The 26,203-nt window shown below is 50.4% G+C and overlaps 10 protein-coding genes across 10 annotated transcripts; 3 read left to right on the top strand and 7 right to left on the bottom strand.

The window, feature by feature from the left end:
• Positions 1-18: 18 nt before the first annotated feature.
• Positions 19-2,063, bottom strand: N7511_001333 (flavin-containing monooxygenase; the record flags this gene model as incomplete). Its single annotated transcript, XM_057123758.1, has 3 exons — positions 19-1,240; positions 1,295-1,703; positions 1,763-2,063. 3 exons carry the CDS (start codon positions 2,061-2,063, stop codon positions 19-21), a joined length of 1,932 nt encoding a protein of 643 aa, XP_056989491.1.
• A 1,118-nt stretch (positions 2,064-3,181) lies between these two features.
• On the bottom strand, positions 3,182-4,423 carry N7511_001334 (putative NAD binding Rossmann fold oxidoreductase; the record flags this gene model as incomplete). Its single annotated transcript, XM_057123759.1, has 4 exons — positions 3,182-3,691; positions 3,746-3,807; positions 3,869-3,970; positions 4,024-4,423. The coding sequence occupies 4 exons, from the start codon at positions 4,421-4,423 to the stop codon at positions 3,182-3,184; spliced, it is 1,074 nt and encodes a 357-aa protein (XP_056989492.1).
• A 2,240-nt stretch (positions 4,424-6,663) lies between these two features.
• On the top strand, positions 6,664-9,512 carry N7511_001335 (Zn(II)2Cys6 transcription factor; the record flags this gene model as incomplete). Its single annotated transcript, XM_057123760.1, has 7 exons — positions 6,664-6,740; positions 6,818-6,949; positions 7,010-7,275; positions 7,329-7,414; positions 7,471-8,105; positions 8,159-8,329; positions 8,384-9,512. The coding sequence occupies 7 exons, from the start codon at positions 6,664-6,666 to the stop codon at positions 9,510-9,512; spliced, it is 2,496 nt and encodes an 831-aa protein (XP_056989493.1).
• Positions 9,513-9,822: 310 nt separating this feature from the next.
• On the bottom strand, positions 9,823-11,222 carry N7511_001336 (BUD22 family protein; the record flags this gene model as incomplete). The annotated part of the gene is made up of 2 exons (XM_057123761.1): positions 9,823-10,893; positions 10,980-11,222. 2 exons carry the CDS (start codon positions 11,220-11,222, stop codon positions 9,823-9,825), a joined length of 1,314 nt encoding a protein of 437 aa, XP_056989494.1.
• A 421-nt stretch (positions 11,223-11,643) lies between these two features.
• On the bottom strand, positions 11,644-12,643 carry N7511_001337 (complex I 30 kDa subunit family protein; the record flags this gene model as incomplete). Its single annotated transcript, XM_057123762.1, has 3 exons — positions 11,644-11,694; positions 11,761-12,410; positions 12,475-12,643. The coding sequence occupies 3 exons, from the start codon at positions 12,641-12,643 to the stop codon at positions 11,644-11,646; spliced, it is 870 nt and encodes a 289-aa protein (XP_056989495.1).
• Positions 12,644-13,004: 361 nt separating this feature from the next.
• Positions 13,005-18,619, top strand: N7511_001338 (CCR4-NOT core ubiquitin-protein ligase subunit MOT2; the record flags this gene model as incomplete). The annotated part of the gene is made up of 6 exons (XM_057123763.1): positions 13,005-13,057; positions 13,112-13,178; positions 13,283-13,398; positions 13,466-15,067; positions 15,127-15,605; positions 16,425-18,619. The coding sequence occupies 6 exons, from the start codon at positions 13,005-13,007 to the stop codon at positions 18,617-18,619; spliced, it is 4,512 nt and encodes a 1,503-aa protein (XP_056989496.1).
• A 489-nt stretch (positions 18,620-19,108) lies between these two features.
• Positions 19,109-20,407, bottom strand: N7511_001339 (isoaspartyl peptidase/L-asparaginase; the record flags this gene model as incomplete). Its single annotated transcript, XM_057123764.1, has 1 exon — positions 19,109-20,407. The coding sequence occupies one exon, from the start codon at positions 20,405-20,407 to the stop codon at positions 19,109-19,111; it is 1,299 nt and encodes a 432-aa protein (XP_056989497.1).
• Positions 20,408-21,043: 636 nt separating this feature from the next.
• On the bottom strand, positions 21,044-21,583 carry N7511_001340 (protein transporter TIM17; the record flags this gene model as incomplete). The annotated part of the gene is made up of 2 exons (XM_057123765.1): positions 21,044-21,439; positions 21,515-21,583. The coding sequence occupies 2 exons, from the start codon at positions 21,581-21,583 to the stop codon at positions 21,044-21,046; spliced, it is 465 nt and encodes a 154-aa protein (XP_056989498.1).
• A 472-nt stretch (positions 21,584-22,055) lies between these two features.
• On the bottom strand, positions 22,056-24,697 carry N7511_001341 (uncharacterized protein; the record flags this gene model as incomplete). The annotated part of the gene is made up of 3 exons (XM_057123766.1): positions 22,056-23,703; positions 23,769-24,408; positions 24,478-24,697. The coding sequence occupies 3 exons, from the start codon at positions 24,695-24,697 to the stop codon at positions 22,056-22,058; spliced, it is 2,508 nt and encodes an 835-aa protein (XP_056989499.1).
• Positions 24,698-25,400: 703 nt separating this feature from the next.
• Positions 25,401-26,075, top strand: maiA (maleylacetoacetate isomerase MaiA; the record flags this gene model as incomplete). Its single annotated transcript, XM_057123767.1, has 1 exon — positions 25,401-26,075. One exon carries the CDS (start codon positions 25,401-25,403, stop codon positions 26,073-26,075), a length of 675 nt encoding a protein of 224 aa, XP_056989500.1.
• Between the last annotated feature and the right edge of the window lie 128 nt (positions 26,076-26,203).

Consider the following 26,203-nt stretch of genomic DNA (forward strand, 5'->3'; position numbering starts at 1 on the left):
TTAAGACGTCTATAGAATCTAAGCTTTGTAAGGTGCCGGAGAAACACCCTCCTTGAGAGCTTTCAAACGCAAAGCCAACAGTCTAGAGGCATACCGAGTCATCGGAAGGAAGCCAACCATGATCCACATGTTGGGAACTCCCGTCTCCCGGTAAGCCGTCTTGTATTCGCCTTCCTCATCAATACCCCAAATGGGTCCGCATTGGCTGGCAATCTTCTCACCAAGAGTGTTTCGAATAGAGTCAATAGTGTTTGAGAATCCGGTAGCAAAGACGACCAGGTCGAATTCCTTCTCCCGGCCGCCATTTAGCACCACCTTATCTTCGGTGAACTTCTCAATAAAGCCTGGCTCCACTTTGATGTTCCCATTGATAATCTCGTCGCAAGCACCAGCATCAAAGTAGAATCCGCCGTTCCGGGTCTGACCTAATGTGGAGTTACCAGTATCGCGCTGGCCGCGCCATGTTCGCAGACCTCGTGCGTTGAGAGCTTCGAGAAGCGGTCTGTCAAGCTCTTCAAGGTCCTTCGCCGTACGCTTGGCGAGTTCCTCGCCCGGTCCCACCGGCATGGAGAAGTTGAGACGATCCTGTGTCTCGGTATCGGGGAGGTTGCCATTCTTGTCAGGTGCATACCCTCCAAGCATGCGCGGAACAGAATGAGTCAAGGACATGACGTACGTCGGTGACCGCTGGAGGAGGGTTACATCGATTCCCAGACGGGCGCACTCGAAGGCCGTGTCAAAGCCCGAGGACGAGGTACCGACGACACAGACCTTCTTTCCAACAAACTCACGGGCACTCTTGTGTTCGCTGGAGTGACGGATCACGCCCTTGAAATCAGACATACCGGGCACGGCTGGCGTGGAGGGTAGGCCGCATAGTGATGTAGCCATGATGAGTTGCTTAGGGTGTAGTGTTCGAGTCTCCTTGCCCTCCTTGTTGACTATGACTGTCCAGTTACCGTCGGCGTCCTGGTCGGCCTTGACAACTTCTGACTTGGTCCAGGCATTAAGCTCGAGGGCGGAGGCATACCACTTCATGTATAGACCCTGCTTCTGAGCTGGGGTATATGTGGGCCACTGCTGTGGGTATTTGAAGTATGGCAAGGCATCAGGCCAGTGTGGGAAGTGAAGTGAGAGATATTCATAGCGCTTCTTCCAGATATCTCCAACTTCGTCGCTGCGTTCGATAATGAGGCTGCTCATACCGAGAACCTTCAAGCGTGCTGCCATAGCAAGACCACTGGTAGAAACGAGTAAGTACTATATCATGGAGCTGACCTGTATAGGGACTTACTTTTGACCACCACCAATGATTAATACCTCAGGATTAACTGTGTTAATGGCCTCAGACCTCTGGCTCTCCCAGCTAGTAATACCGACCATGTGTCCATCTTGTGGGGCCTGGTCGGGGAATTGCTTGAGGCTCTCGGCAACAGTGTGCATCGTGTAAATTCTCCAGCCATCTTGAGTGAGGACAGCATTGATGACGGCTGAAGCAAGGACCACTTCAGTCTCAAAAGATACCACAAATTGAAGCTGGGCGAAGTCGTCATAAGGGCGAGACACAGCAGGTGCAGGGTTGATCAAGTTGAAGTTTCTAGCCTTTGTTTGAGGCAAAAGATCAGTGGCGGCTTTTAAAATAGCCTCTCGGAAGTTGAATGTGCGGAAGTCCCAGGTAAATGAGAGCTTGTCACGCCAAACGCCTGTGCAAATGGAGTTAGTCAAAGTCGAGATTTCGGATTTTGGTTGCGATGGGTCTCACCATAGTCAAGAAACAGCCCAGCAAAAGCCTGAGCATCTGCCTCTAATGTGGCTTTAGATAGACGGGCCATGATTTCCTCCGCCTGCTTCTGAGCATTACAATCATTAGGGATCCCAACACCCAAAATGTCGGTAGTGGGCAGTTTGTGATTATACTTGAAGTCGTACATGAAGTCGTCCGCCACAGGTTTTGGAACATTGTCGTGATCGAGGGTCACGCTTGGAGACTGAACGCCGGCCTTGGAGACGGGAACGGTACCGGCTCCGACAGCCTCAGTGGCCGCTTGAAGGAAAGGTGCCATTTCCTTTTTTTATGATGGGGGGTATATCTTGAAATGGCTTGAGCAATGTTCACAGTCTCATCTGACAACCTGGGAAGAAGAGAAGTGATTACAAGATTCAGAGCTGCTTATATACGATGTTCGACAAAGACATCATCAAGTGATCTATACATCTACTGTCAATTTACCCGCCCAAAGAGGAGAGATGATCCAAAATTTCCCAATCGGGAAAGTGTCGCCGCATTTCGTGTTGGCCTATCATATGACAGGATACCCGCGATCGACCTGGATCTCTTGATTAGCTGTTTGGGGATATGCCCGCCGGTATTGTATCCTCTCGGCGAGCTTCAGCTGACACCGACACTCGGACGGTTCCTACGATTGTCTAAAACTGACTGGATCGACAATAAACTAGTGGCGACGGAAAGATAGACCTGTTATAGCAACCTTGGAAGTTTTCGAATTTGCAAGCGTACCAACATAGGCAGGATACGAACATGGAGTGTATCCACAGAGAGTCTCCTCTAAAAATTCCATTGCTTCTTCTTAATAGGCCAAGCCAGTATTGATTTCTTGGGGTATTTTGGGCCTGGTCTGTGCCGTGAGGCCTAAACAAGCAATGCAAATAATGCAGACGTGCAATCGCGCTGCAACAGATCCCATGAACATGGAGAGGGTATTTGGAAGCGAGTCAAATATGCCAAAGTTCAAGGGCTTATCGTTAAAATTGGCATATGGTTAATCGGGTTGGTCATGACGACCGAGCCATTAGAACCCTCGACGTTAATAACTACCTACAACTTACAACTCTTATAGTCTTCAAGGTCTACTACAAGCCCAAGATTCCTCATAAGACGACTGAAACCTTGGAAACACCTCTCAGTCATGGTAATCTGCGCGGAATTTGGACTTTTATAATAAATTTCAACTTCCAACAGGCCAATTGAAGTATTTGAGCCACACCTAGGTAGGTAGTGGAAATTACAAGTCCTTTTTTCGGTATGAAGTGCGTATCTATTCAGTTGAAACCTAGTATAATGAAGGAGCTCTCTAAAATTACCGTGGGATTTCAGATGAAGTTTCACAATCTGATGTCTATTTTCATTGTATCTTATACTATTATATGCAACCACTACCAATTACTCCATAATGGGCATGCCGTTATCATCGAAGTATACAGGAAGACCCTTGCGGAATGAGTACTGCAGCGCAGCGCAGATCTTGCCCGCCTCAAAGGCATCCTCAGGCTGACATGTCAAGGGCTTATTATCAAGTACAGCGTCGGCAAACTCAGCGAGGTCAGCCAAGAAAGTCGCATCGAAAAGAGTAAACGCATCGGGCACAGATTGTGAGCGAATACCGAGGTGATCGCGAATCTCAACATTCGAGTTAGCGCTGATAATCGAATGTCCCTTGGTGCCGCAGAGTCTAGTCGTGTCCTCGAAACCGCTGGTGAGTGTACGGCCAAGGTAAGTCTTGAAAATCTTGCCATTGGCATATTCAACCAGGCCCCATGCATTGTCAGCGTCGCCATATTTGGCCAAGTCTCCATAGACAGCCACTTGGCCGAATGCAATGACTCTGTTGACTTGCTTCTTGGGGTTAGAGAGGCCTGATTTGACGTCCAACAGGTATCTTCCGGCGTCAACCTATTGCCGTCTTAGTCAAGTGAACAGTCGACAAAGGAAGGGACTGATACTGACTGTGTGGATACCGAAGTCGAGGAAGATGCCGCCGGACTGCTCAGAAAAGGACACAAAGAAGGCTAATCAGAACAGTCAATCAGGGGCTTGTGCAATGACAACAGGGGACAGTTATGATCATACCATTGGGGTCTGCTTGATCGATACCAGTCGTCTCAACAGCATGGATTTCACCAAGGTCTCCATTATCGACTAGGGCCTTTGCTTGGCGGTAAGACTTATCATCTGGAGCAAGTCAATCTCCGAACTCTGTAAAGCGCGTGCCGAGTGTTACTTACATCGGCGAGTGAAAGGGACGAGAAGCTTGAGGTCAGGCTTTGAAGCAGATTTCTCGATTACTGCCTGAGTTGTAGCGATGTCCACAGAGACTGGCTTCTCGCACATGACGTGCAATCCGAGATCGAGGGCCTGCAGGATCAAGGGCGCATGAGTAGCCGTCGCGGTGCAGATGAGAACAGCCTCGGCGTCGCTACTCTTCAAACATTCTTGGGGGTCCGAGAAGTACTTGACAGACGGGGGCAAATTCTCTGCGGCCCATTTGTCAGTGCCAGGCTTTGTGTCGCAGACGGCGACAAGTTTGATTCGAGGCTGCTGGAAGGCGAGGATGCGGGCCCGGAGGACTCCTAGGCGACCGAGGCCGAAAAGTGCAATCCTGAGTCGGCGGTCTCCGTTCGACATGGCTAAGATTTTGTGATTAAGTGAAGCCGTTGAAGGCGTTGTTTTGAGGATGCCGTCGTGGTTGTTTTGGTGGGTGGTCAAGCGATAAAGACAAATGGTGCATTCGTATTGTCCGATATGTGAGCTATTTATACATGTATGGTCTCTGCTCCAGAGCAGGTCCGGTTTCTCGACAGACGTAAACACAGCTTCCCCGCATAATGGGCACTATCTGAGTTCGACATGTTAGTATTGATCAAATTGAGAATCGCCGTCTATGGAGATTGTCGCCGATGGTAAGGGCTTCTCAGCGCTCTGTAAAACATATTGTGTATAACGTCCATACGATCAGCGTGGGCCATTGGTGGGATGTTCTGAAAACAACTAGAAGGGGTAATACGTCGGCGAGAAATTCCCGATATGGTAATCACTTTTCTTTGAAAGGTCTGGAAATGCAGGTTCGCCAACTACATGACATGCCAGTATAGGTTTCCAATGATCCTCCAAATTGAGTCTCTACCGTCGCCACTCGGCTGTGGCGGTCTATAAGCAGAACTTACCAGCGTACTTAAGGGCGAAGAGCACCCAGATGGTGCGTCCACAGGCATTGTCGACCGTAATATTGTCACTATCGGCGCTAAGCCGGAGTAGCTCCCTAATCCAAAACTGCCGTCAGCGCGGGGACTAATTGACAAGGCTGCTTCACTGTATGTTAGCACAAGTGGATCCAAAATCGATCTTTTACCGAAATATAGGCTACTTGTATTATGCTCGAGAGGAAGGCTTAGGGCATCTCGGAAGGCTGAAAGCATTTGTGAGGAGGGTGCTAAAATAAGCTGCCAAACTTACCGACCATAGATCCAAGAGTTGCCAGGTAGAAAAATATACTGGTAGAAAGTAACGATGATAAACGTAAAGCTCCTAGATACGCGACCGGATTACTTTATAAAGGGCTATGTTAAAAACACAACCCTCCCCATAGAATGATAGATGTATAGCATGAGCGTTAAAAATGATGTCTTTCTAGTTTTACATTTCACCTCATATTCTATCTCATCTTTTAATTGAAAAATTTATCAATTTTTAGTATTTCAATGATCAGATCGATCATCAATTCTCGCCTATTTATTTTGGACTTAGTGGGCTTTCGGTACGCATTTTGACTATGTGGCAGCATAGCAAATTGAGGTATCTCATGTCTCTAGGTTCTACGGTTTGAATAAAGGAGAGCATTCCATTTTACATACAGTTCCATCGCATTTTAAATTCGACACCCAAGGAATATGATTGAACTAGGGAATCCCTAGGAAACCCAGATACCCTTGGTGCGTATTGACCCTACACCCTTGGCAAAAAATCAATTTCTTCGTGAACTGCTAGGCGACAACTGATGATTGATCTGATTCATTACAATACCAAGAATTCGATGCATTTTTTTAGATAAAATATGAGGTGAAATGTAAGCTGAAAATGCGCTAATCCTAACGCTAATAACGTTATACGTACATCCACCAGTACATGGGGAGATAGGGTGTTTTGATCTATTTGGAATGTGTTTTTAACATGACCTTTGATAAACTAGGAATTTAGCACGGATTGGAAGGTCCTAATCTGTGAAATGACATCCGTTATATAAACTAAATGTTAGTGACGCTATATAGGAGGTAAGTGGTGTATATATATTCAACAATTGGCCTAAAAAAGTCGTGTGGGAAGGAAAATTCGCAAGGGTATATTTCCTTGCCCGATCATAGACGGATAATAAAATATTTTAACCTCGAGGATCCATCCAAGCGCTCAAAACCTTTTGACATGTAAAGCCTGTTTGTCATTGACTCGAGATTTGCGTACATGTAGATCCATTGTGCCGTGGCTAGGGGACCCCTGACTTCATTCTGCTATATTGTCCCTATTAGATCATACATTCTGTTGACTGAATTGAACAATAAATTTGCTAGAGATCCATAGCTTAAATGTATCAACATGTAGAAAATATATGGCATGTAATTGTCATAGAAAGATATCATTGGAGAAACCACCGAACCCGTAACCAGGGCCGGGGTTGGGGCCATGCGGGGGTCACTTATCGATAAGTTGGATTTCGCAACTTTCTCTCTTCCTATCTCCGCTCCGTTTTTCGACTGACTCGGGCTTTCCTCAACTTCTTCTATACATACACTCCGGTACCCCCCTGCAATCCCCATCGCTCTCCCTTTCTCTGTGACGACCATGTTCCGACCGCTATTCCGCTGAGATTGGCTATGGATGACTCGACTTCGGCACCCGCGCAAAAGCGCCCTCGTGTCGCCGAGGAAAACCGCAAACGAGCAGTGCGAGCGTAGGTCTTTAATCAATGCCCCGGATTCTCGAATTGCTACCCAGAGCTATGAAAACGCTAACGCACGTGGCCTACAGGTGTGATGGATGCCGCCGAGTGAAGGAGAAGTGCGAAGGTGGTGTGCCATGTCGCCGATGCCTGAGATACAGTCGGCAATGCAATTTCACACACATCGACCCCAATGAGAAGAGTCGGTCAACTTCCGCCTCGTGAGTTGGGCCTCGTGACCCTTTTCCGTTCTGCCGTGCAGACCGCTAATATCGCCGCAGGCTATTGGATCGGGCGGCCGCATTGAGTCGCAATGAGATCGCCGAGGCAGAGAGAGTGCATATTATGGAGCGCCTGCTCTCGCATTATATGCCAAATATTAGATTTGATATTCAATCTTTGCGCCAGGCCGCCGAAGACTTGAAACACAAACATCGCGATGGTGGATCGGATGCGATTTCGACGAGGGCGGACCCCAATGATATGGAGGATCTTGCCATTGATGAAGAGGATTTCACTATCAAGGCTATGCCTGATAATACAACCCGTAGGTTGGCTCCATCATTTACTCGGGATTTTTGTGCTAACCCTAATTGATAGAATATTCTGGAGAATTCTCATATCTGAACTTCACAATGAAGATTCGGAAGAAAATTGATGAATGGATGAAGACTGCGGCTCCAGATGTAGGTCTAATCCATCTTTAGACGCGCACGCAATGGCCATACTGACCCAACCCCAGGCAACTTCTGAAGTCGAACCATTCGAGGAACGATGGCGAAGCACACAGCTTCAATCGGGGTCGCCCTTGATATCATCATCGATTACTTGTCTTCCACCACGATATGTGGCTGACTTCCTCGTTCAGATCTTCTTCAAGTATGCTCAGACAAATAATTTCTATGTCGAGGAAGACTGGTTACTTGAGAAATTGGCTATCTGTTACAACGACCCTGAAAGCTTGTCATCGGACGATGCAGGTGCAGTATGCTCTATTCTAATGGTATTGGCAGTCGGCACACAATTCGCCCATATGGAGTCATCCACGCCGGTGAACTGTTTGCCATCAGGGTCTACTGCGAACCAGGACCATCATTTCTCCGAAGATGAAGTTGGCCTGACATTTTATCAATTCGCCTCGAAGCTTCTCCCAGATCTCATTGCCACTGCATCTGTCCGTAGTGTACAGGCTTGTTTACTGATTGGAACATACCTACTCCCATTAGATACATCCGGACTATGCTATACATACTTTGGCCTGGCATTAAAGCTAGCGGTTCAGAATGGAATGCATAGGAGATACTCTGGTGAGGGCCTATCATCTCGGATGATTGAAGTTCGTAACCGAGTCTTCTGGACAGCTTACACCATCGAGAAGTATGCTTCCCTTCACCGTCTTTTGCTGTGCGCCTGCTAATTAGTTCTTTCAGACGCATAAGTATTCTTCACGGCAGACCATCTTCCTTGTCAGATCCCGATGTTGACGGCCCGCTCCCTGTTGATTGCCCTGGTCTCATGCCTGCCCAACAGGTCTCAAACCATACAAATATGGTGGCGCTGATCACGTTGACCTTGAAACTGGGGCAGGTTTCGAATGAGATGTAAGGAGACCTCCATGCCATTTGATTGCAATATAAATCTGACACCATGGACAGCACTTCACTACGAAAATATCGCAAAGGCCAACAGCAGGATTGTCTCGAGCGACTGCTCAATCTTAGGAAACACCTGGTTGACTGGTGGTCAACGCTCCCAGAGGAAATCAGCTGTCGTGATTTGAATCCCACTGGACCGCTATTCAGGTCAAACGTTCATCTCAAGCTTGACTACTGTCTCACTCGTGTTTTCATCGGACGGCCATTCCTTTTCAGCAACATAAAGGGCATATATCAAACACCATCTCAAGCACCACCATTCAAGGGTGCCTCCGGTTTATCGAAAAGCCGCGCAACTCTTGTGACAGACTGTGTGGAAGCTGCTCTGGAAATTATCGACCTGTGCCGCTTACTGCGTGATGAGAAAGGCCTTGCACGAGCTTCATTTACAGAATTCAGTTCCTGTCGTGCAGCATTGCTGGTAATCCTGGCACAGGGGTTGACCAAGCGTACGGAACGACTTGGAGCTGCTCTCGAGCAGGGCATATCCCTCATCAAGATCATGTCCATGGGCGTCGGCTCAGCGCGCTCGGCAGTCAGCGTAATTGAAGCACTCGAACGAGCAATCCGCCGGCTAGAGGCATGGAGCGAGACTCACCCGGATATCATCAACGGCGGAGGCGTAGAATCGGCCTACGACCGCTTCAAGAATTGGGAAATGCTCTGGAAAGCAGGGCCCATCTCACCATCTACTTTCGCCTGGCAGCAACAGGAAGCCTACGGTACAAACGACCAGAATATGCCACATGGTCTAACAGCCCACGCCACACCGACGATTCCTGCACCAATCCACGATCCAAATCCAAACCTGTCAATGACACCCCCATCAGCGGTGATGGTCGGTAACGGACCCGTAACAACACCCGGGCACCCAGACCAGGATATAGAAAACGATATTCCGGGCAGTGTTCTTTCCGACAATTTCTCAATTTCGCAGCAGTCACTTTCGCATATGCCGCACTTTGGCTTTGATCATTTTGTTTCCAACTTTCCTCAGGAGCTGGGCGAATTTACGGCGATTCCTTGTTTTGAACCTGATGCGCAGAATGCTAATGGGCTGTCTGGTGCTGAGATCAAGACCCCCAGTGGTGAGCCTGATCCGCACTGGTTGCAGTTCATGAAGGGTTGAGTGGCTTCTGGGCTTTCTTTGCGTCATTTAGGCTGGACTTTGTCTTTGCGTTCTGATTACTCGTTATACCATCTTGCGACTGCTGATAAGTTACTTTGAGCTTCTTGTTAACTTTGGTGTCTGCCGAGATATATACTAGAAATTGACTGATGAATTTTTCGAAATACTACAACAGGCGACCATTGAGTCGTTCAAAGCCAGCTTCTCGTGTTTGATAAATAAACCGAAACACCGTAAATGGACAGTTTATGTCTGTTCAATGACTTATGCAAGTATCTCAATTCATTCATAAATATACAAATTAATCGTCCTAATCGAACGAAATCTTCTTTCCTGCAAACGTAGCGGTAGTAGCCTGTTCCTTAGCCTTCCGCTTTGCCTCCCAAGAAGGATGCAATGGACCTTCATCCTTCTTGGGCGCAGGCTTAGACCGCCCAGCAGGAGCATGGCCATCGTGCCGATCCTGAGAACGTCCTGAGCCACCAAATCCACCACGGCGACCACCTCTGCCTCCTCTCGCACCATCAGTAGCTCCGCGCTTGGTATCCCACCCATTGTCTCGGCCACCAAGCTTCTGAATCATCTCCTCATGCTTGACATGGTTGGCACCCGCTCCGAACTTCTTCTCCCACAATGCCCGACGAGCCTGCTGACCCATACGATTCTTGCGCTGCGGCTTCTTTCCGGAAATTTCCTCGTCATCTGTGGCTTCTTCAGACCCAGACCAGTAACCACCCATCATGAGTGATGGAAGGAATGTTGTATCCTTCACCGGAGCAGTAGAACCCTTGACTCCCTTTGCTTTCTTAGCCGGCGGAGAATCCTCCGCAGAGAAGTCCGGCGAAGGTGAACGAGAGACCGAATCTGAGATGTCGTCTGCGTTTGAACCCTCGTCTTTCTCGTCATCATCATCACCAGATTCCTCATCGGCCTCATCCTCAGAGTCTGAACCAGGAGCAAGTCGCGAATTGAATTGTGACAGATCCTCACTTCCAGACTCGTCACCAGAGATCTCAACGTCACGGGAGTCCTGCTCACCGCGCCGAGATTTTAATGTCACTCCCTCGGATTCCGAGTCGGATATATCATCCGCCGGAGCCTTCTTAAGCACAACTTCCTTCTTGTCCTCCTTTCCAGCCGGCGCATCGTCGACTCTCAGCAGTTTCCGAATACCGGCCATGAGAGCTGGCATCTCTTTCTGTACGGGCGTGGATTTGAATAGGCGCGCAAGGATATTGGCTTCGGCAGTATTTTTCGGTCCATCCTGAGATACTTTCTTGACTTCTTGGAACTCGCCGAATGTCCGTGTCTCGGCAATGCGTTTTGTCTTGATAAGTTGTTTGAATAGGTATTTTTCCGAGACGGTGTGATAGTTGAGTGTCTAAGAATAAAAGGATAATGTTAGCAATCTAGTTCCTTGGCCGGGGTAAACGACTATCGTGAGAGGCTGTGCGAATAAGACAATACCTTCAAGGCTTCAATCTCCTCTGCCAACCGCGCCAGTGTCTTCATATCCTTCTGCGACTTCGCAGTTTTCTCTCGTCGGCTGAGCTTCTGTCGCTCAAATCCGCGCGACGTCTTCAGCGCACGGATCAGGAGTTGTACGCCGTTCTCGAACATTTGCGTCAGGCGGGTGCCGTGGATCGACATCTTGCGGGTGTCGCTTGACCGCGGGGGGCCGTTGAGCTCGGCGAGCTTGCGTTTCGGCATGTTGAGTATCTGTGAGCGGGTATGACTAGAATATAGCGCGAGGGAATAGTCGAAGAGGTTGGGGAGGTTGAAAAGCGAGGGCAGTTTCCAGGGTCGCGGATTGTTAGGTTGTTCGATGTTGCCGTAGCTTAATTTTTTTTTTTTTTCGTAGGCGGAGCCCGCTGCCAAGACAACTCCAATTGATATGGCGAAACGGAGTATATTCCAATGGGCTTGTAATTGTTGGTTTGGGGTTTGCAGTTCAATTATGCGATTTACTGTCCTACACTCGGGCTATTTCATACTCTTGTATGACTTGACTACGTTACATATGGTATTACATATTCTGTTTTGTTGCTCGGACCAAAAAAGACCATCGATTAAACAGACGGATATGTACATACAAACATGGCAAAGAAAATGATACGCATACAGCTCTCTTCTATTTCTTCTCTTCCTGCTTCTCCTCGGGCTTGGGAGTGGGAAGCTTGAACTGCGGTCGTTGAAATTAGCACTTGCTTGGCAGTGTATCAGAGAATAATCAAAGGTTGAAACTTACAGACTCAGGCGTGCGGTCCTGGCCAGCACCAACGGGCTCCCAAGAGGTAGAACCACCCTCAAAGTTACGGAAGGCCTGGGTGAGCTCAAGGGGCTCAATAACGATACGCTTCTTCTCTTCATCGTAGCGCAGTTCAGTATAACCGGTCAAGGGGAAGTCCTTGCGGAGAGGGTGACCGTCGAAGCCGTAGTCAGTCATGATACGGCGCAAATCGGGGTGGTCGCTGAAGAAAACACCAAACATGTCGTAGACTTCACGCTCGTACCACAAAGCACCCTCGAACAGGCCAGTGACACTGGGAACGGGGGTGGCCTCATCGGCGTAGGTCTTGACGCGGATGCGGGAGTTATAGCGGACACTCAGAAGGTTATAGACGACCTCGAAGCGCTGGTCGCGGGTCGGGAAGTCGACACCGGTGATATCGGAAATCTGGGTGAACTCGGCGGAGGTGTGGTTCTTGAGGAAGCTCATCAGAGGGACGACACCGGCGGGGGCAGTGTAAACGGTGAGCTCATCCTTCCAGACGGTGAACTGCTGCACATATTTGGGCAAGCAAGACATGATGTACTGTCCGTACTTGTGCAGGCTATCGGCCATGGGCTGGTACTTGTCGGTAGGGTTGACGACGGGCGCACGCAGGGGACCCTGGGCTGGAAGAAGACGCTTCGGTTAGCTCAATTGACCAAATGAGATCGACATATCAAGTTCACGTACGCGGGCGCTGCGCCTGGCGCATGTTCTCAGGTTCCGGTCCCGGTTGTGTCGAAGCCTTAGGAGCATACTGCAGGGAGGCCGAAGAAAAGGTGCGGGCGGCCATGGACCTCGTGGCAGGTGCCACAGAGCGTCCAGAGCCCAGGCGCATTAGGGAGCGTGCGGAGGCCATGGTGTAGTGCGAGCAATGGCAGATGCAACGGGAGGAGGGGACGTAAGTCGGATTGCGAGAAACTAGAGTGGTCGACTCCTGCGGTCACGTGAAAGCTGATCTAACCACGCTAAACGCGATCGGGTAATGCCAGCAAAATGAAGCCGCGCTTCAATTTCCTTCCTTTCTTCTTCCCGCTCATCCTCTACATAACAATCGATCTCTTCGTTTTCCTCCGTCGTTTCCTACTATCGCCCCTCCACCTCCTTTAATACTCGTTCCTCTTGTCTTGGTTTCGGGGCCACTTTTACCCTCGTCTCCCATCCGTTCGGCGTTTGAGATCTTGTGTCCCTCTCCGATTATCATACATCCCCCCGCGATAATGTCGAGCCATTCACTGATCGACTCGGTCATCGACGATGACGACGAGTTCTGGTATGTATCAAACTCCGTTTGGATCGCGCGACTTGAGTACTGATCAACCCACAGCCCCCTGTGCATTGAAGAGTTCGATCTTTCCGATAAGAACTTTAAGCCATGCCCTTGTGGATATCAGGTATGCATTTCGTCATTCTTCACGCTTTCTTTCTGTGTTGGGGAAACATGATCACTGTTTCTTCACTCAGCTTGACCACAGCCCTAACATGTGACCGGCTTTAGATCTGCCAATTCTGCTACAACAACATCAAAACCCACAGTGAAGAAGGTCGATGCCCCAACTGTCGACGTGGATACGATGAAAGTACTATTCAGTACAAGATTCCTGACGCGGAAGAGTGAGTCCTTTTGTGCCCAACGGCACCGCCCCGCCACACCCAACTAACCAGATTTTTTCGACTCTAGATTCAAAGCAGATCTTGCATTAAAGCACCGCAAGGCAGCTGCAGCCAAGAAGAAGGAAGCCGAGAAACGCGAAATCGAGGCTTCCAGTCGCAAGAATTTAGCCGGTGTTCGTGTCGTCCAAAAGAACTTGGTTTACGTTATCGGCCTCAACCCTACGATCCGCGACGAAAATCAACTTCTCCAAACCCTTCGTGGTCGCGAATACTTTGGCCAATATGGTGAAATCGAAAAAATCGTGGTCAGCAAGGCGAAGCCCGGTGGCAACCCTAACCAGGGAATTGGTGTCTATGTGACCTTCTCTCGCAAACTCGATGCCGCTCTATGCATCAACGCCGTGGATGGCTCCGGAAATGGAGATCGAGTCTTGAGAGCGCAATACGGCACGACCAAATACTGTTCCTCTTTCCTTCGAAACGAGCAGTGCAACAACCGAAATTGCACTTTCTTGCATGAGACTGGGGAGGACAGTGACAGTTACAGTCGCCAGGATCTTTCCTCGATGAACACCATATCCACCCAACGCCAAAATCTCCCCCCTACCCCCTCGAGCGTCCCTGCACATGTGCGGCCCGTACAACCTATTTCTCATCCGATGCGCAGACAGCCAAGCAAAGATGATTCTATCAGTGGTCGATCGATCATTCCAGACGGGCCTGCTCTACCATCATCTGCCAGTTGGGCCAACAAGGATGCTGCCATTCAGAGAACTCGAAGAACTAGTCTCACGGGAAGTCAGACATCTAATAGCCCACGGCCTGCAAACGTCAATGTTGCAACTCCGGTTGAAGAGCCAAGGCGACCCGAGAAGCCATCTCCAATCTCCCCTGAGTCTGAGCAACCTACTCCGCCAACCAACCCCGAACCTGCCGCTGCGGAGTCACGCCCGCGTGCAATCACCAAGCTTCCAAAGCAACCCACGCCATTCGATGATCTGTTGAAGGATATCACATCGCCAAATTTCAGATTCTTATTCTCAACAGCCGAACTGTCCGCCGAAGAGGTCACCTTAATCGAGAACTATCCGTCTTTCATCGATCCGTACGGTGGTGTCAAGCGTAGAGCTATGCGTGAGAAGGTCGAGCAGGAACGTCTTAACCGTGAGCAGGAATTACTTCAATCTGTTGCCGCCGAGGAGGACAGTCGCGAAGCTGGAAGCCTTCAGCTTGGTGGTGAACCAGAGGATGCGAACCCTCCCCGTGGCCGCCAGACCCGAGAGTCACATGGTGCCATCCAACCGCCTTCGCAGCAGGGCACTGCCGATAACTCCACTGTCGGGTCTCCTGTATCTGCTACCAGCCACCAATTCCAAGGCCTGAACCTTGCTGGACGAAGTTTGACCCCGCTTCAGCAACAGCAATTGATGTTGCTGAAATCTGCTGGCAACCAACAAGCTGGTCTGGCTGACCCTTTAAGCTCCGCTGCTATCGATCAAGCTGCTCAAGTCCGCCAGGGACTTTTGCAGAATCAGATGGCCCAATTCAATGCGCTGCAGGCAGCACAGAATCGACAGTCTTCCCGCTTCTCCTTCAATGAAGCCAACTCGAAGAACATCCCCAATGCTCGCATGATGAGCCAGATGCAGTCCGCAAGCCCCAACCCGCTGTCGGCTCCGAGCCCTCAGCACAGCCTTGCGAGCGGTTTCTATGCAAGTGGTGTTCAAGGTCCTCCCCCGGATTGAAGACGGCTGGTACCCCTCCAATCAGTGGTGGTGGAATGTTTGCTCAAGGTCATGGCTTCACCTCAGGACTCGGGTCCAATGTCGGCAAGCAAGATGCCACCCCGGAATTGATGCGCGAATTACTGCGTGGACGAACTGGTACAAATGTTGGTGGATTACAAGGCCAGGAGGCGGCTAAGCGTGAGTTCATGATTCCTTTCCTTCAACAGCACAATACCCCACCCCCTATGACTCCCACCAATGGCCTTCTCGGCTCGTTCTATGGGTCTCAGCCAGGCATGCCTGAACCTGGTGGCCCACAGAAGCAGAAGAAAAAGGGAAAGAAGCAGAGACACGCTAACACTTCCTCCGGTGGAGGTGGTGTAGTAGATCTTGCGGACCCGAGCATTTTGCAGGCGAGAATGCATCAGGTCGGTGCGAATGCTACAGCCGGGCAAGCGTTATATGGGAGTCAAGGTCAAGGTGGGTACAATCCCTCAATGGTGTATGGTGGTGGCATCAGTCGCTGGTGAAACCCCCACAGTCATTCCCTAACCTACCTTCTCGCATACCCATGATCCAATTTCCCTCTTTGCTCTTTCAGTCATGACTTTGTTCCCTTGATGGGATTGTTTTCTTCTTATGACATGATATCATTTCCTGTTTCTTTTCTCTTTATCCAAGAGCCGGGCTTTGCATCTTGATGCTTTCCTACTCGCGATCAATCTGGCTGCTCTGATTTCTGCGTTGACAGGGGGTGCCTCTGGCGTACTATGGACTCGTTGACTGTTTTCCCCCCTGGCTGTCTTTTTTACTGCATGTTATTCCCGGCCTTTTCCTTATTCCAAGGTGTCTCTGCATTTAATGGACATTTGGCATGTCTGGTTTCCCTTTGTATTCGGCGGCTGTGCTTTCCGTTTCTTTCTTGTTTGCATCCGGATTTCATGATACTATCTACTGCGTCTTGATGACCGTGGACCGTTTTTACATGAATTAATGTACGTTAAGATGTCCCTACCCTGATACCACAAGCCGAAACAGGGTCTTATTCGAAATCAGTTTTCACACAGCCGCTGTTTACATAGGCGACCTCCCCTGCAACGTTCTATGCCCCGGGAGTCGCAGCCTATCATGTAATTATTTGATGTGCCTGCCCCATTTGTATTCTTGTTAGTCTCGTTGCTTAGTCGTCACACTCTATTTTTGGGATTTGCTTTGTTTTCTTGTCGCTTTCTACTCATCATCTGCCCATCTCTCATCCTGCCACATCCGAACGTTTGCTGATCTCGCTGGTCTTCTTAGTCAATGAGGATTTTCCTCCACTCGGAGAACAATCCAAGGATCGTCGACCTATTGACAGTTTCGGCTTTCTGAAGTCTCAGTTGCCTACTGAATCAGCCGCTAGGGCTGGAACCCCGACACTACCCCCTGGGTTGCCTCTACCCCACGCTCATCCCTCTACTTCTGCTTTTCAAGAACACCTGAGCTCATCGAAACCCTCCTCACCTTCATTAATGCTGCCGCCTGGCTTAGGGGCTAGCATTTCAAGACTTGGTACACCTAATCAAAACCGGGAGGAAAATCACTCCCAGCCGTTGAGCCCAGAGCTCACTGTGGGAGGTCCGGTGACATCTGGGCGTGTGAAAGACGCATCCCAGATTTCATTGGGCTCACCGGTACAGAAGCCTGCAAACAAGGCTCGTGCCCAGCGCAAGATTGATTTGGCAGCTGCCGTTAATACCAACGATACAGCTATCAAAGTTCCTGTCCCGCCGGAGCCAAATTCTGCGACGACGAAAGGCAGTCCGCTTGAGTTCAGCACTCCATTGGCTGCCACTACCAAGTCTGAGCAGATTTCTGCTCCTGGTTCTGTTTCTGCAATTGGGTCACGTCCTCACACGCCTCAGACCATCGCGTCCCGAATCTCCGATTCACCTCTCCCTCGCCAGCCTCGTATTCTACGTGTCGTAGAGTCGACTAAGAGCGAAACTCCCCCTCCAGTCCTCGATTCGCCTTCTGTGACGACCTCTGTCATGGGAGGAAGCAAGCCACGTTCTAGGCGTCAGAGCCTTTCGTCCAACAGCCGACCTGATACACCGGCTGATCACAGCTGGGAAGCCGATTACTATCCCTCTACCTCTGCTTCTCGTGCGAATTCTCCTCCTGCCTCCTCTCGCATTGGCTCTGCCCCGGTCCGATCCATGACGAAGAGCCAAGTCAAGAAAGAGAGAAAGCAAAAGGCTAAGGAAGCGGAAGCCAAAAAAGTCGAAACCGTACCTGTACCCGAAGAGCCCGTCCAAGCTCCTATCATGGGGCGAAAGCGCAAGACTAAGAAGGAACCAAAGACTACTGTGGACACAACCGACAGTGCTGCTGCCAGTGGCACTGAGACCATGAGTCCAGCCAAGGCAGGCATCAGCTTTCCAGTCAAGTCTGAACCCAAGGCCGAAGTTCCCAAGAAGGTGAAGGCCAAAGAAAAGGCTGTCAAGGAAGCTTCCCCTCCCCCTCCTCCGCCGCCTCCTCCTCCGCCCGTTGAAGAGCCGCCTCGTCTAAACGAGCCCCCTATGGAGCCTTGGCGCACCAATAACACAGTCGAGCAATTGGTGAAGGATTCTGAGGCCACTGGAAAGTCCATCAAGGACCTTTTTGTGGAACGGACCAAGCCTCTGCACGAGTTGCTTGCTGAGATGCACAAGTCTGGCGAGCTGGATCTCTACAAGAGCTCGCTCTTCAACCCTACCAATCTAAGCCAGCGTACCGACATGAAATGTACCGCAGACGACTACGATATTCTCAAGCGCCCCACTGAATTGAACGAGGATCACCGCAAATCACTACTTCGCGGGGAACCCGTTCGATTTGGTGACGAGCGTCTGAAGACTCGATGCCTCATCACACCTCGTGGCTGTGTGCTTCGCCACCTTGATGCAGAGGAAGAAGATCGGTACCTTGAGCTGGAGAAGAACATGACTGTCATTTCTGACCCTTTCATGATTGGAGACGACTCTAGCAACCCTAGTGGTGGCCTGGAAGCACTCTTTGCAAATCCAGAGAAGTTCAACATCCGTTGGGTTGAGGACATGCCCACCCGTCTTGGCGCATCTTCCCCAGCATCTTCTCTCGGTGCGCAAGATTCTGTAATTCCCCCCAACGTGCTCTCTGCCATGGAGGCTGACAGCACCCGCAACCACGACTGGGCCGTCGCCAACTCCGCAGAACTACTCAACACTACTCCCGCGGCTGTCCGCTCTTTCGCAGCCATTACTGCTCAACACATGCTCAACAATCAAGGCATGCTCGGTGCCAACCCTACCCTGGACGACGTTGCTGGACTTACCAATGAAGAGCTCAGAGAACTCGCTAGTCGATCCCAGAAAGACCTCGAATCGACTCGGAAGGAACTGGACTCGCTGGACAAGAAGTTCGCAGCTCTGCTCCGTCGTAACCGCAAGCTCCAGCTGCAGGCCTTGGCGTTTGCTTCTGCGTCCGAGCTGTGAGCAGTTATTTCATGTGCTATCTCGCCATGGAGGTCCACCGCTTGCTCTCACAGTTGTAGCCTTATGAGGCTGGATGGAACCATTGATCTACTGATGGAAATGCATGATACCCAGGAAGCCAGCTTCCAATTTGCCATTGATTGAACTTGTACGATTAGCATGATTGTATGAATATTACACGAGTGCATTTTTATCCATCCACTTTCATTCCACCCAATCTCCTGTTATTCACAGGGATTCGGTAGTATCTTGAAGCACTTGTACGCATGAGTAGTAGTCTTGGAATCAAGCAAAGTACATGATATAGTAGAATGAGCAACTTGTTCAATGGGCAGTCAAAGCCCGACTCCTTGTCAGGAAAGCCACCAATAGTCGAATCAAACGCACACCAGTAGATCCACGGGACATAATTGCTGACTTTGGTGTAGCAAAGAAGTTGGTGAACTCACTTCCCTCGTATAGTACCAATGCTAAGCTATCTACTGTTGTTTATTGATATTCCTCTCGGAAGACCATGATTCTCTCTATATCTTTCCCAGAACCATCCTCTTCTACCCAAGCGCGCCACATTCCACCACAATTGAAGTCAGACACAACCTTGCCGCGGTGCAACTTCACATCTGAAGCCCCATTAACAGCCAGTGCCGCCTCAATACCAATGATGCCACCCTCTCCCTCGCCAGTTTCGTGCCATCTCTTACCAGCCGAACGTTCCAGCTCACCACCAGGCCCAGCAACAGCCGACACCGCATCGGCAAGAGTAGAAGGATACTTGCCCGGCCCAGAAAACCGCATCATAGCAGCCGCCGTACGCGCAGCCGCAACACGTAAGAAAGAGTCCCCATTGCCTGTTCCAGAAACAGCAATGGCACGCCGAATCGCACCAGAGCCACAGGAAGCATCATGATCAACCAACAAAAGGGACGAATAAGCCGGAGGATCCAACTCGCGCACCAGCTGCGGCCAACAATCCGCCATCCAACTACGCGCACCATGCAACAAGCTCCGAACCGAGAACGAAGCATCTAACCCATCAGCACCACCCAGCAATTCATCCCAAGCCTCCGCCCAAAACCCAGCCCCAAGAGTCGGCGTATCCCCAATCCTCCCCGGCAACTTATTCGTCAACCCCCCAGTGCTAGTCGCAACAGCCAACCCACCCCACATATCCAAACAAACACACCCAACAGTCCCTTGACTAAGAAACAGCGGCTCCTCCTCCCCCCTCAAGCCACGCTCATGCTCATCCCACCGCTTCTGCGTCCAAAACCACTCATCAGGCATAAACTCCAGTCCCCAGTCCCGCGCCAGGGTCTCAACATACGGTCCCGCAAGCTGGGAATGCATACTGCCCCCATCACCATTCCCCGATCCATCTGCCGCAACACCCGTTCGAAGGAGTGATTCGCGCGCGAGTTGGATGGGATGTCGTACGTTCCTGATACCCATGACGCCGGCGCCACGCTTTATGGAGCCGGGGTCGGGTTCGTTCTGGGCTTGCACGGATGTCACCATTATGGAGGCTTCCATTTCGATTGATCCGGCTGTTGTGAAGACGCTTCCGCGGCCGCAGTTGAACAGGGGGTCATCTTCCAGGAGGGAGACGGCGTGGACTGCTGCGTCTAGGGCTGTTGTGCCATTTTTGAGGAGGGCGTGGGTTGAGCGGAGGTAGGATTGGAGGGAGGTGTGGTATTTGGCGTAGAGGTCTGGGGGCAGTTTTGGGCGTTGGATGTTGCCGGCGCCGCCGTGGATTATTAGGGTTGGTTTGAATATCGCCGGTGCTGGCATTGCAGTGGTCCTGGGATGCAATGCAATGCTATGTGCTTTGAACTGGAGGTTGGTCGTTCGGTGCGGGGGAGAGAGAGAGCGCGGAGAGATAACGCTAGAAGTCAGTGATGCAACCTTGTGTGCAATCGATCAAGTCCGTTTTGAATCCTACTGAATATGCAATGGTCTGAGAAGGTCTGAGAAGAGAGGAATCAATATTTGAACATTTGAAAGTGAAGTTGCGTATTATGCCTGGTAGCTGTGCGTTAATGTACAAGAATCCGTCACCATCCCGACGCTTTTTGCAGAAGAGGACTTTTGAAAAACCAAATGGTCCCGAGAAAAGACACACGGCAATGCTAGGAACTGGCCGTAGAACGAGCCCGCCATCCATAAAATACAGTTCCAAAGACATAGACAGTGGAAGGGTGGTATGAAGTGCAAGCTAAAACAAAAGCAGAAAAATAAAGGAGCCAAGAACCTCTATGCCATGTCGTTTAATGATGATGACCCAAAAACCAAACACCTGAGAAGAGAGACTCATTGTGAGATGTGTTATAAAGACAAGAGATCGGAGATCGAAAAAGGAGATGGATCGTAATCCACCGGTGTGGTGAGTCGAATTGCGCGGGCGCAGTGGTCGGTGAGGATGAAAATTTAAGCAAGAGCCTTTTGCTCAGAGGGAGGAGGAGGAGGAAGCTCGAGTTTTGTGTTATCGGCCATCATACGCTGGAATCCGATACCGACACCTTCGATGACGGCCAGGAAGACGGCACACATAATGGCGGAGTTACGGGCAGCCTTGACACCGCCACGGACAGCGAGGGAACCACCAGTGAAGAAACCGGCGATAATGGCGTTGTAAGGATCTTCCTTCTTGCGGATGCCCTTGATGGCACAGTCGAAGGTTGAGAAGAGACCACCCCAGACACCGAAGTTACCGCCGAGAACGGGGGCGCGTGCCTTGATGGCTGTGAGAGCACCTATCCGGCGCTCACCGTAGGGGCTGTTACGGAAACCTTTGACACCGTGCCAGACAGCACCACCGATAGCCTGGATGGAAAGAGAGGATTAGCTGGTCTGTCATAACGCGGACGACCGAAGAATTGATGATCTGAGAAGACGTACACCCATGCAGAAAGCACCACCGAAGTCGCTCAGCGCGACCCATGGGCAGGGATCTCTCGAGTGATCCATTGTATTGAAGGGAGGATGATGATGGGATGAGTCGGGTTCTGAGGCGGATTGTTTGGTCGCGAATTATCGACTAAGGGAGATCCAGCTGATCACTCCAAAGAGTACAGACTGTTCAAGAGTGGATCGGGAGGTGGATATTGATGGCAACGAGAAATGCCAGGCGAAGGGGGCGTCACTTAATAAACGATAAGCAGTCGGGGAAGAGATGAACTTTTCGTTCGGTGGAAACGTGACCCCAGGTCACGTGCATTCCGTTCGCCACCGAATCTCTCGGGAGCTTCAGGAATTCTGGGATTATGTTCCTTTCGACCACACTTCCGGGCCTATGATATGAAGGCTCGGGAAAGAAATGCCGTTGCAGGGATAAGAAACTTTTCACTTTGCATTAGGTTATTTTTACCCTGCTCTCAGATCTCTCCCGGGGTATCATGAATTGCGAGGGCTATTTACAACAGCTAACGTACAGACAAGCTTATGATGGCAGGTTTAAGATAAAGTCCAACCCCCCGCCTTCATACATCGGAAACTGCCCTCCATTGCTCATACCAAACGGCGCCATCGAAGGATCAAATGGGAGCGACAGCCAATCATCAGCACCAACATCGTTCAAGGACGGCATGAAGCCCAGGTCGGATGTTAGGTCCTGCGACACGGGAGTATTCATGTTATTGGATCGATCGCCCGCGTCCGGCCAAGGAGGGGGGCCCATGGATGATCGTCTTGTGTTCCCTCGACTGTTCTTCCTCGCCTTCGAAGACGCCAACAGATTACGCCGTAACCGCGCGACGTGCATGTCTAGCAGGGTAGCATAACGAGTGCTTAGATGAACATCGTCCAATGCATTTGATTTCAGCGCTTTGATGCTTTTCTCCAGAATCTGAAGTGACTCTTGAAGCTTTGCATGCCGAGTACCCAGACTTAGCGCTTTCATCAAGAAGATCGAGGCACTGGTGATACGAAGGACAATGCGCACCGGCGAGAACCGCAGAGCACCTGCATCAGCTAAATGTGTGACTTTCTGCAAGATCTGGCAACAGCCCTCGATCACCTCTTGAATATATTCGTAGTCGGTTGGGTCGATGGCCATAGGTCGCACTTCATCAAAGTTATTGGGATCGTTTTCTGCCACGGCACGTTCTACCACGGCCTGCATTCCTACCGAATGCGTGTACACCCGGACGAAGTGGTATTCGATAAATAGATCGTTGTAGAATGCCTTATCCAGGACTTCAACCTGCAGATACCTGTCTTTCCATTGATTGAGGAGAGGCCGGAAATGTTCAAGCAAGCCGACATAGCGACCGCTGTGCAGTTGCTGCCGTGCAAATGCAGCAGACGGGAAGAACATGTCAGTGACCGACTTCGCTAGCTTGGTTAATTCAATCCATGAATCCATAAATGTCAACCAAGTGCTCCCGGGCTGGCTCAGTCCCTGTGGTTTTCGTCCGCCCAGTATAGCATGGTTCAATGACTGAGGGATTGGAGACATGCATCCGATCCGCCAGGCTAATTGATTGATGTAAACATATAACAGACGCTGTACACGCTGCCAACGAAGCGTCATTTGATCTCGCCATTCTGGCTCTCCTGCTGGCGAGCTACTTTCCTCGGTCTCGAAGATGCCTAATTCATGCGCCAGCGAAAGTGCAGACCCCAGCAACATCCAAGACATCTGATCTGACCTCCGTGCTGGTTCAATCATATCTTCGACCCAGCGACTGGCAGGCTGATCATTCTGTTCATGGGTGTTGGGGTCTTGCGGAATTAAATCATCGTCCCAGCCGTCTGTATCTGGCGGGAAATGGAGCGAGCGAGGATGCCATTCTGACATTAACAGCAAGGCCTCCACGGTACCAAGACTTCGAATCTTGGATTTAGTAGCTTTCTCCTGCCCGAAGATAAGCCTCATCGTTAACTGCTGGCAATGTAGCCAGAGCCGGTGGTGGATGAAGAAGTTTCTTGACTCACCTCCCGCTCCGGGGAGAACGTGGTAGCGAGAGGATATCATGAGAATAGTAGAGCACAAGACTGGCTCTCGGGTAATCAGCCAGTAGTGATATCGATGGTTAGCATAAAAGTCTGTCAAAATTGGAGATAGACATGACATGTTCTTGAAAAATCTGATATAATTTAGTCCTGCAATAGCATGGGGTGTATCAGGCTGTCTTCAATGTGCAAAACTCACAAATCAATGAATGTCACAGCTTCTCTGGCAGTGAACCAGCCCATCTTAACAAACCGACAAGCCTCCCAGACATTGAGAGTGTCTCGCGAGGCATCAGATAGCTGTACAGGGTAGATAACCCTAGTCACTGGATCAAATGCAGCATCATAATTCCTGGGTGTTCGGTCCTGATTATTAGGACCTGCCGACGGAGGCCCAGCCAGTGATTCCGAACTTGTATCAGCAGGATTCTCTTCTTGGGCAGTTGCCGCCTCAAACAGAATATTCAATGCATCATTTCCACTCGCAACAACAGTTCGCATCATAGAGCTTGCCAGAGAAGAATTAGACCGGTGCTTGTTGTTTTCATATGTACTGGAGGGCGATTGATCAGGTCGGTCAGGACGTGGCCGCTCCATAGCCCCGCCATGATCATATGAGCCATATTGGGACCGCGATTGACCACGGGGAACCGACCACCCAGGTTGAAAACCCGGCGACTGCTGAAAGTGATTCGTCTGCGGCTTCGGATCAGCCCTGTCGACAGTGGATGGATACTGGTCATGTCGACCCTGAACAAAAGTAGCATCCGGCAAGGCCTCTGTCAAATGGCCAACCTGCCGGGGCGAGACATCCGTCTCATAGTCCGCAGAAGATCGAGCTAGATCATGGACCAGTCAGATATCGCGCAACTCCCACCCCGTCAGCATGGAGAATCAATCTAGCGCACCTCGTTTGCGGGACCTCTCCCACGCGCGTTTCTCGGGAAACACACACTCCCTTAGCTCCCTGCGGCACCGCACACATGGTGGACCGATCGGGAATCCATCGGACCGGCCTTCGGTTCCTGATCCCAGGTCGCATTTGGCCTTGCGTTGCCGGCAAGGAATGCACGCCTTGTAGGTACGCTGGTACGGCCGGCTCGACCGGGATGGCCTGATCCCATCCATCGTCAACCGTTCCTGAGCGGATGAAACAGTAGTGCTGTGGATATTTGATGATGGATAATTGCAGGGTATGGACGATAGCTGTGAGCCCCGAAATAGCCGGCGATACCCGCCCGCGCTAACTGTTGCTATGTGGCAGGATCAGACCCATGAGCTAATGGGAAGGGTGATGATTGAAATCATTTTAGTGCTGATCTAGATATGCTCATTGGTTTCAGGCTTGGGAAATTAGCATATATGGTGGCTTTTCGTTACACGTGGGTTAACGTTAAGTTAAAATGTGGTCGATTTGGTCAGTGGCTTTGAAAATCCCTGCATTGGCAGCACCAATGAACACATTAGCAACCAAAGTATCAATTGAGAGCTTGGATAGACCATATATTGACAAACAGGAAAGACACGAAATATCCACAGTCCATGAGCCTTCTAGTCACTAGACTAGTAAGTACAGAAATGCAGCCGGAATCCGCGCTTTAACTCGGCAGAGCAACGGAACTTATTCCGCAACCCCGGATTGTATACTCCAACCTCATATGCAACGGGATACGAACTCCGCACCTTTGATGTGATGTAACAATATAACACGAGTCGGTTCTCATAGTCTCAAAATCAAAACATTCCATCCATTACAATCGTACATCCAAGGTCAACCAAAAACCTACCAAACCCTATTAAACCACCAAGTCCCATAAGACAAGCAACCAAAATGCCTGAAAAAGTGACTCTACACACCTACTTCCGCAGCTCCTGCTCCGCCCGCATCCGAATAGCCCTCCATCTAAAAGGCATTCCATACGAAGCAGTCTACGTGAACCTCTTGAAGAACGAACAAAACAGCCAAGCCCACCTAGCCATCAACCCATCAGGCACAGTGCCCGCGCTAGTGATTGAACAAGAAACCAAACCCCCAATCATAATCACCCAGTCCCTAGCTGCCTTGGAGTTTCTCGATGAAGCCTTCCCCGAAAAAGGCCCAGCACTCCTCCCTGCTGACCCCGAAACCCGGGCTACAGTGCGCACCCTGGCGAATATCATTGCGTGCGATGTGCAGCCCGTGACGAATCTCCGGATTCTGAAGCGTGTTGCGCCGCTTGGGGCGGATCGAGCGGAGTGGTCGCGGGATTTGATTGTTGATGGGTTGAGGGCTTATGAGGCTGTTGTTGCTGGCTCGGCCGGGCGGTTTAGTGTTGGGGATCAGATTACTATTGCTGATTTGTGCTTGGTTCCCGCTGCTTGGGGGGCCGAGAGGGTTGGTGTTGATTTGGGGCAGTTTCCGGTTACCTGTCGCATTGTAGGGAATTTGGAGGAGGTTCGGGCTGTTCAGTTGGGGCACTGGAGGGCCCAGGATGATACGCCTGAAGAACTTAAGGTTAAGGAGTAGGAAGTTGGTGGATTGAAGTTAAGGGAGCGTTACTCTTAGCTGAGGGTTATGGCTTGTGGTTGGGTTGATTTCATGAATTGTAGGTTGAGTATTGTTATTGCAAACTGTCTAGAGACTATGGAATGAAG

The sequence above is a fragment of the Penicillium nucicola genome, assembly GCF_028828085.1.
Source record: "Penicillium nucicola strain IBT 29836 chromosome Unknown utg000001l, whole genome shotgun sequence".
NCBI lineage: Eukaryota > Fungi > Ascomycota > Eurotiomycetes > Eurotiales > Aspergillaceae > Penicillium > Penicillium nucicola.